This window comes from Carassius auratus, chromosome 40 (genome assembly GCF_003368295.1).
Source record: "Carassius auratus strain Wakin chromosome 40, ASM336829v1, whole genome shotgun sequence".
NCBI lineage: Eukaryota > Metazoa > Chordata > Actinopteri > Cypriniformes > Cyprinidae > Carassius > Carassius auratus.
Genome location: NC_039282.1, coordinates 15423962 through 15434127, shown reverse-complemented (window position 1 = coordinate 15434127; position 10166 = coordinate 15423962). Strand labels below are relative to the sequence as shown.

Genomic DNA, 10166 nt, shown 5'->3' with positions numbered 1-10166 from the left:
ACTGGAGTAATGATGCTGAGAATTCAGCTGCGCATTATATTACATTTCAACATTTTACATTTTAAAATGCATTTAAATAATATCAATTTTAAAATGCATCATATTTGATAAAATAAACAGTGAACATTAGAGACTTGTTTCAAAAACCTTGAAAAGTCTTACCAACTCCAAAGTTTGAACAGTAGTGTAAACCGCTGGTTAGTCTTGTTGGAAAACGCAGTATTTTTGTGAAGCTGGTGGACCAAGAAAATCTTGCTGGTTAAGAAGCCTGGAAGGGACACCAGCATTCAAAGCTCAATATATGCTGTCTTTTCAACAGGGATGTGGATAAGTAGAAGAGATAAGATGCTCGTCTTCTGTCCTGGTCCAGATGTTTCATAGGCTAGATGTGAGCCTGAAAAGGAAACAAAAACAGTCTGTTGTGAACTTAGTCTTGCTGACTCACAAAATCAAGGACCAAACTGTAAAGAACGAAACTGGTGATCAAACTGTTGACATCAAGTGAAACTGATATTTCTGTACCATTCAGTGTGATCTCTCCTCATTCTCATGGTACTGCTTTCACCGTGACTGTCTGGACCGTCAGGCCTGATGTGTGCACATCTGTTTATACGTCTGTGTCTCCCGCACACACTGACCCAGTGACTGCACGGCACTTACCTGAACCCTGTGTTACTGCCTGGGATGACTATACTTCCCTTAATGCACTCCAGCCCTCTTAGTAACACACAGCCCTTATATACTCTGTAATGTGTTTATTAGAAATTAGGATATTAATGTGTGTTTTTACTATCATGTCTCAATAATTGTCGTGGAACCTATTTGAATTGTATTTGCACATTGAAATTGTTCTGTTTACATACAAGAACACACTCTCGGTTGGCTAATAAATGAGAAAATGAAGAAAACTGCTATTGTCGTTAATTCATATAAACATTATGAAATGCCTGCATGTCTGTGCATCTATACACATTATTTTGAAAGGCGGAAGTACTATTGTCTCCCGCTTTTACCTTACAAATAAGGTGGGTAAAATTAAATATATATATTTTTTCCACTAACATTTACATGTCACTGTGAATACTGACAACTTTCCATCGTTTAAACGTGAGGGCCAAGTTTGAGATTGTAATTTTATTCAGCTATAGCCTACAATGAAGTTGACCTGTAATGATCTTTCTTCAAAATTGGATTATTACACAGCATGACAATGAATGATACATGTTTTCAGGAGGCCAGGGTATCTCAACGGTGTTGTCCTTCTGGAGCTCATGGATGCTTTGTGCCAGTTAATGCAGGACAGATGATTTTATTCTAAAGTTGTCTTTGGGGAGGATTTATGTTTTCTCTGAGTGAACCCCGTCTAATTGAGGTTAAAGGGGTGGTGACCCTCCTCAGGCTGGACAAGACTGACCACAAGACAAATGACACAAACAACATATGCACTGTTCAGGAAGTTCATTCAAATGATGTTGGTGAATTCTAGATACATTCCTGTACAGGTTTAAACATTTTTCTTTCTCTGACATCACTAGCAAACCTAAAAAAATGTACTGGTAGATTTGACCAAAAATTCTCAACATAAATGTATGTTATAAGGGGATCTCAGTTAACTCTATTCAAAAAAAATTTGATTGCATACATTTAAAACTTTTTATAACGTTTGCATGCATACTGTAAAGCCGATTCAAATTATTTTGACACTATTTGGTTAGAGAATACTGATATTTGACCCTTTTGATAATAAAACTGATTTAACTCCCATCAGAGCGCACCTCTGCTCGAGATCTGTTCCCCAAAAATGGATTCGACACGCGGATCCGGTGTTTCAGAAGACTGAACATGCATCATTCAGCAGCCTGTTCTGCTTTTTAACCAATCACCTTCTGTTTTTGAATTTAATGCTGAATAAATCCTACAAAATATGTATCATAAAAAAAGAAACTATTTAGCCTATTCTTAATAAATGTAGGCTACTTTAGATGTGTCACATCACATTAATATATAGATTATAGGCTACTTTTCAAAAGTTTAAAGTAAGAAAATGTATTATGATTATAATTATATAATTTAGAAAATAATTATATTCTGTGTGATTTTTGTTTTAAGAATGAATGAAACTTGATGTGTGAATAATCATCTGTGTTTAAAAGTAGAAAGATGACGTACAGCAGATATAAACAGACATGCAATAGCCTATAAGTCGCCCATATTAATCTTACACGCATAATGCAATTAATGCATCGGATAGAATATCATTAATAAACACACACACACACACACATTCAGTGTTAACCATTAAATAGTCGGGTCGGTGTCTCCAGGGTCCGACATCTTTGGCGTTGATTTAACTTTTTAAGTAAGAGAGAATAATCTGGTGCTTTGCACGTGAAAGGACCCTAGTTTGCCCCGCGTGTTTCCCTCCCGCGTGCGCCCCATTGTCCCCGCGCGCAGGCAGAAAAAAAACATTTGAAGTTTCTTTTTAGTCCAACAAAAGAGCCACATGTCATTGAAGTCACTGTGTGTGTGTGTGTGTGTGTGGATGAGTCGGAGAGTGTTAAATAACAGTCAATCTTTTTATTGAATAACTTTTTTGTTCATTTAAATTGATTCATTCTGTCTTTTCAGTTTTGAGTCTTTGATTTGTTGTATTATTAAATTATTTTTGCACGGTCATTATTATTATTATTATTATTATTATTATTATTATTATTATTATTATTAGTTATATTAAAACTTGTAACGATATTATAATTCTATATTTTATTTAGGATAGTGTTTACATGCCTGTCTTATATGTACATATTAGTATAATGTGATTATACATCATCATGCATCTACAGCAAGCCACTATCTCAGATCAGTCTCTGAAATCGACTTCCACTTTGGAACGTTGAGAGCAAAGTACTCCTTTGACCAATCAGCTCTCGGTTACGGGATCCTGTGGGCCAATCAGAGCGCGATGTTCGAGTAATAGACAAGAGGGACTCTGCAAACTCTTAGTAGTTCGAGAACTCGCGCTCATCCTAAACGTCTGATAATAACAATAGCGCTGCGATTATAATTCTCGTCACATGATGAAAACAATGATCAAGGAATACAAAAGAGAAGAGACGCAATTTGATTAATAACATTTATTTTCATCCTTTAGTACTTATTTTTCTGCTTTTCCTGGAGGGCTACAAAAAGATAATCGGAGTTTATAATTTTTGTTTTTAATCGTGGAATATTTACATGATTTTTTGAGCCTGCAGAAGAGCACTTTTATTGACCCCACTGCTCTGGAGCAATGAGCGGCTTGGCAGGGAGCGTTCCCGGGATGATGCGTCCAACTCTCTCCCAAAACTACCCCCGCAGTGGCTTCCCGATGGAGGGTAAAATATTACATTAAATATGCACAATAAAATTATGTAATTATATATTGGAAATGTGAGGCAAAGTGTGAACTATTTTTGGTATCTGGGTTGCATGAGTTGTCTTACAACTGAAAACGGTGATGTTATTTCTCCCCCAAAAAAGTTTTGTTTGTAATTTAGCAAGTACATTTTTGTTAAAATGTAAATATTTTATTACAGTATTAAAATTTGTTAACTGTTGTTAGCCTACATTGTATTAATTACTTCTTAGAATTCTTGAAAAATAAATGTTCTTCAGTGATATATTGTGCTTCAGGTTCTTAGATGAAAAACAGTTCTTTAAAAAAGTTTTACTGTTAAAAAGGTTGTTTTAATCGGCATCATTCATGTTCTTCATTATTTTAGGCTATTTTCCTCTGTAATAATAATTCCTTTAGTTTCTACTCGATTGCATGAGTTCAGTGTTTCTCAATCAGTCATTCATTTCAAATAACTTTATCTTACATTTTAGTTTACTCACAATTTAAAGCAGCAATTGGACTATATGACGGTTTATTGTGTTGTTGTTTTTATGTGTTTAGAAATACATGAATATGTCAGCGAATTAAAGGCACATGGTATTTTAACTTTAATGGTCTTACACCAGAAGCACGCTAAAGTCATTTAGGAATAGTTATTATGCAGCATTATTATTTTTTTCTTTCTGTCATGTTTCTGCAATTATGTTACCTCTCCACTGTCATAATTTGGGTTTGGGTTCGAAGCAGTGTCAACTCCGATTGGTCAGGGTCGAGTCAACCAGCTCGGAGGAGTTTTCATCAACGGCCGGCCTCTCCCGAACCACATTCGACATAAGATAGTGGAGATGGCCCATCACGGGATCCGGCCCTGCGTCATATCCCGCCAGCTCAGGGTCTCTCACGGCTGCGTCTCCAAAATCCTGTGCAGGTACCAGGAGACTGGATCCATCCGGCCTGGAGCCATCGGCGGGACTAAATCCAAGGTGAGGCCCTAGAGAGGTCTGGAAGTGCGGATCCATCTGAGCAGCTGGGCATGAGGATATTTTTCCAAGGTCGATGACTGACCGACAACAACAATAATCAACATGAATTTGAAATAAGAGTCGTTGAACTGAATCAGGCACCTCGTTGACTGTTTTTATTTTATTCTTATTATTTTTAACAGACTACATCTCCAGATGTGGAGAAGCGCATTGAGGGATATAAACGGGAAAAACCCGGAATATTCAGTTGGGAAATTCAGGATAAATTGCTCAAAGAGGGAATTTGTGACCGGAACAACGTACCCTCAGGTATGCGTCAAACATGAAGAAAATATATATTACTACAGTGTTAAAAAAAAAAAAAGAAAAAAAGAAAAAAAAAAACTTTTGAATTTACAGTTATTAGTCAACTTCTTTCATTTTTTGGGATATGCATAACATTTATAGTAAATACAGCAATAAACAATGCGTTTCTATTGGCTTTTAACCACTTGTCATCTAACCTTTGTGATGACTGTAACGTTTGGAAATGAAATGTATAGAATTGAAATGCACATTCCTATATTAAAAACTATAAAACATATTAAGAGCACTTATACATTCGGATCAACTTTTGTCCAGTGAGTGCGATAAGCCGCATCATGAGAGGCAGATGTGGGGCAGGAGGTGATGAGGAAGAGGAGGAGGATGAAGAGGAGGAGGAGAAGCGCGAGCAGGAAGAACACGCGCGCAGGAGCGGACACAGCATCGAGGGGATTCTCGCAGACAGATGTGAGTGGATCCTACAAACTCTTTAACAGGTTGTAGAAATAACTGTGAGCTGATTTGGAGTTGTTGGATTTTTTTATGAATATTTATATGGCTTGAAACCCTTGGGGCCTATAATGGTGATGCACACTTTTAATGAGTGTTTTAATCAGTCTTATAATTTTAGCCATAGCAAAATAAAAAAATTAGCCTACACTACAAGACAAAAGCCATTTTTTAAAGGTGTGCTTGAAAGTTTAAAGCTTTATGCATTAATATAAATTGTTTCCAAGTATGAATTTTTCAGCAAAATTCTTTCTTTCTTTTTTGTTTTAAATGAACAGACTGGATAATGAAGGACAGCAGGGCAACAAGTGTCTAGAAGTATCACAGGATGCACTTTATGAAGTTGGCTGGTTTCATTTGTTTTAAGTTTCTTGGTCAGTGCATAATTGTCATTTTTAATTTGTGCTATTTAATAGTTTCGATGACTTTGTTATTTGTATGACTTTATGAATTCATTATATATAAAGAGGAGCCCAAACGTTTAGTAGTTTATAAAGCAGAAATATAAACAAAAATGTGGTGCATTGACTTGTAATATTTCTAATGTATTAACTAATCTATTTGCATTAATGATGAGATAGATTTACTGATGATCAATAACCAATAATAAATCTTAAGTATATTAATAAGTATAATGCAACAGGCATGAGGGAAGGGGGAGAAAAAACCCACCAAACATGTTGGAAATCTGTTTAATGTGGCCACAATGATAGATTCATTCTGTAGATTCAGTGATGATCTTAAATGGAGTTCTACATTTCACTTAAAATAGTAAAAAAGAGAAAATATAGCCTAAGTTATGTAGATAATCCATAAAAAAGGGTTAAAAAAAAAAAACTAACTTTCATGTCATTGCAAACCAACATGACCTTTCTTTTCTGTTCTCTGAAGGAGAAATTATCCTAAATATTAAAATATGACAACACAATGAATTAAGAAAGGATATCATAGCATTTCTGTGCATAGAGGCCTCAGAGGAATCAAAAGGAACAAAAGTTGATGAAGAACAGTGGTAGAGAGTCTGTTTTTGCCCTCTTGCTGTCTATTGGCCGACAGCTGAAGTGACTGATGTTTTGCTGTTCTGTAATGATATTTAATGAGCTAACAGTCTGTCCCTGCGTGACTAATTAAGGTGAACGTTATTTGACTGCCTCTAATGCCCTGCTAACACCACTTCAGCTCTCTAAATAATACTGATCGGGATGCAGTGTCACTCTTAACGGTGATGGGAGTTTATTAAAGGCTGTTCCATCAATAGGGACCAGTGTTCTCCTCGGCTGTTACTTCATGGCCCGGAGCGGCGGTCACAATGGGAGCAAGCCTCTCGTCATGTGCGCTGCCACAAAGTCAGTCCGTCACGCTTTGCCCATCTCACGATCCAAGAATGACGAGTTCCCCGAGCCGTTTAAATCAGGCTCTTTATTTGAACTTCACTTTCATCCGGCCAATGAGTCAAACACCCCTTGCTCTTTTTCTCCTCTGTCCTCCTCATGCCCTGTTCTACCTCTCTTGGCCTGGGGCACATTTTGGGTTGATATCTGTGGGCCGTTGTCAGTCCCTTCTATTCCCACCGCCCCTCCTTTTCTGGGAGACACAGACAGGCAAGTTGAGTTCAGTATTTACACCCTTCTTTTGAACCCTTTCCTTCATACTGTCTCCATATATTATCTTTAAGACTCAAAGATGTTGGTGTGTGTGCAGGGAGTCTTATGACACCTGGCTGTTGCTGTCCCTCCTCTTATCCCAGCGAACAAAAATACGTTTTTTAAACATTTTTCTAATGTTCCCAATATTAAAACACAATTTTTAAATGTTCTCTCTCATTTAAAAAAAAAAAATCTATTAAGTTCTATTTTAACATTTGACAAAAATTATGGGAATGTTAAAACTGAATGTCCTCTGAATCATCTGAAACTATAAATAGTGACGTTTAAAAAAAGTGCAACAAATGTTAAATGTTATACTAAAACATGCCAGATAACTTTGATTTTATTAACGTTCCCAGATGTTTGTTCATAACTATCAGAGAAACTTCCAAGCTAATAAAAAACAGAATGTTCTAAGAATGTTTTTTTTCCCGTTAAACTATTAAAATGTTATTTCTGAACGTTCTCTATTCTAAAACAAACATTTTTATTTTATTTTTATGCTTAAACATTTTTGTTGGTTATGTGAACCGAAAAAAATGAAGAGAACGTTCCACTTTATCATTCTGCAAACATTATAAGAAGGTAACCTTTGAATGTTCTCTGATCCATCTGAAAGTAATAACATTTAAATAGTAACATTTAAAAATGTTAAACAAACATGCAACTAGATAAAAAAACGTATGCATAAATAATGTTTTTGACTGAGAATATTAATAAAGACCAATGTTCTGTTAACATAACAGAAATCATTTTTGTTCATAACTTCTAGAGACCTTGCCAGAACATTGCACAAATTTCTGAGAATGTTCCCTGTTCGCTTCCTGGCATGCAATGTGTCCTGGTGGAACAGATATATTTAGTATGCTCAAACAGAAAATCGTTTTGAGAAACATATTTAGAAAAGTGTAAAATGATTGACACTACTATAATATGCATATATGCACATGCCGCCAAACATATGCATATGCACAAACACACGCATGGATGCACACACGTACACATGCATACATAAACTGTGCCAACTGGCCCAGTGTGGGATGTTTGTGTGGCACCATAGTGTGTGCAGTCAGCGCATCGTAATTCAACAAACAAACACAAGCACAAAAACACAAATGCACTACCAAATCCAACCCCACAAAAGGAAACTTTGTCAATGCAAACTTGGCTAGATGAAGCCTGGGAGTAACAGGTGCAAATCTGGTCTCGGGTTAGGAATAAAAAATGAGTGAAATTATTGCTAAAGAGGAGTATTTTGTTGGAAATTGAAATATTAAAGCATACTTTGCATCCACACAGAGTGTGACAGACAGCAAGAGGAGTACAGTTGGGTGGACAATTATGGGAAATCCCCCAAACAAAACTGTCTCCATTGTGTCCAGCGCACAGTGTCAGGGTCAGCAGACTTAGGAATCTGTGAAGCCTGAAGGCAAAACTACAGTGTGCATGTCAGTTAGGACACAGACAGCATGAAAACAACACTGAGAGAGTTCAGGGAAGTTGTTTTTTTATTGGATAGTTGATAAGTGAGCTTATAAGACTTAAGAATGAAAACATGAATCGACTCACCTCTAATCACAGTCACAAAGTGCAGATTCTTGCTGAGCTTGTTTAAAAAAATATGGTGTATTGTTTACAAACATTTGTCTGAATATGTGTTTTGATTTGTCATTTGTTTGATCTCAGTGGTCAAAGGTCACACTGGTGTATGTTTAGAGTGACAGGTGACAACTTCCTGTTTTAACTCTACTCCCTTCACCATCAAGGCACCAACTACTCACTATGTAAATACTAGCATATTAATCTAGTGCTTTTTCTGTAGTAAGTGTATAATATGCAATTTGAGTCTTTACTGTACTTTTGATCAATTTAATGCATCCTTGGCTGAATAAAGTATTTAATTTAACTAGTATAAGATAACACATTTTTGCAGAAACTTGGATTAAAAATGCAAAATAATAATCTCTAATTAATTACTTGAAGCCAAGTGTCATGAAGCCATATCATGCACCATTAAATGTTTTTAGTTGTATATGCTGTTTCGCACTCTAGCTTCTTTAACAAAAGCCGCACAACCAAAAAACATATCAAAAGTGACTCGAGAGCAAAGCAAAAGAAGCTAAACAGATGAAGAGCACATTTGGTTCAGAGCTGGAACGTGTGGTTGTTTGAGGGCAGCTGCGAGGGTCACAGTTGCTCTTTAGCAAAGCAAGTCAAGTCCTCCCTCTGTTTCTCTCTGTTCCTAAACGCTGGGGGGCAGATGGGCCCACGAGCTGTCACTCATCCTTTCTGTCTCCGGCATCTGTTAGTTCTCTATGTACTGCTTAATGTGGACGGGCAGTCACTCAGCCAACCTCGGCGCTGAAAAGGCGAGACGCTGCATTAGTTCCCAAGCTTTCTTTTGTGTATGTCTTTGTCTTTCTTTTTTGGCCGTCATATCATTGGCTCAATTAGCTCTCTTCATTACCTGCCCCCAAGAGAATCGCTCTCTCTCACACACACAGACTAACTCTACACATGCACATATGGTTTTATCCTGACCCGAACCAAATGCTGCTGGATATGCACTCGCTGTCCTGCAGTATTAATGAAACTCCTTAGGTGGATTCTGTGTACTTGAATACATGAGGTAAATGGGCTCAGGGTGATATTTCGCCTCTGAATATTGAATTTAAGCGACGAGGGATCAGAGCTCAAGAGAAATGGCAGATGGAGATGCTTTTAGTGACCGCACCGTTTACATAGCGGAGGGCTAAAATATCTTAAAACACATACTCATGCACACTACACGCTAACTTTACATGCCAAAGCCCTGAAAGCACCTACATACACACTCTGTGTATTTACAGAAGGCAGAATATCTCTAGATCCCTCATTTCCATGACGTTTGGGTTTTGGTTGTGCGTGTGTTTAGAAGCCTGTGGTCTGTATTCTTCTGCCTGAATTAAACTGTTTACTCTTTGGTTCTGTTTATTCACTTGCCTTGATTCTCATTCAGTCATCAAAAATATAAAAATGAAATGCTTGCTTATTTGCTACCACATCATCAGATGTCAAAAATGAACACTGGCACCATTCACTCACCCTTATGTTCCAATAATTTTTTTTCCATACAGTTGGCAAGTTCCTAAAATGACAAAAAGCAAAATAAAAGTATCAAAAGTAGTTCATGCAACTACATTTCAAGTCTCCTGAAGATTTTTTGTGAAGAACTTGGTGTCATTGTTCAATCTCCTCTGGTCTCAAATCTCAATTTTTGAAACTTGGTGTGACATGAGAAACAAAGCAGTCAGATTATCAATAATTTATAGAGCATGTTAACGTATAAAAAAATTAATAACAAATCAG

General features: G+C 36.8%; 1 protein-coding gene across 2 annotated transcripts in view; it reads left to right on the top strand.

Annotated features, from left to right (window-relative positions):
* Positions 1 to 3029: 3029 nt before the first annotated feature.
* LOC113058698 (paired box protein Pax-3-A-like) overlaps positions 3030 to 10166 on the top strand; it is a 17273-nt gene continuing 10136 nt past the window's right edge. For both annotated transcript variants that reach the window (XM_026226851.1, XM_026226854.1), the window contains exons 1-4: positions 3030 to 3374; positions 4124 to 4359; positions 4542 to 4668; positions 4981 to 5130. In XM_026226851.1, coding sequence (XP_026082636.1) covers positions 3290 to 3374; positions 4124 to 4359; positions 4542 to 4668; positions 4981 to 5130 — 598 coding nt within the window. In that variant the 5' untranslated portion in view covers positions 3030 to 3289. The remainder of the gene's footprint in view (positions 3375 to 4123; positions 4360 to 4541; positions 4669 to 4980; positions 5131 to 10166) is intronic.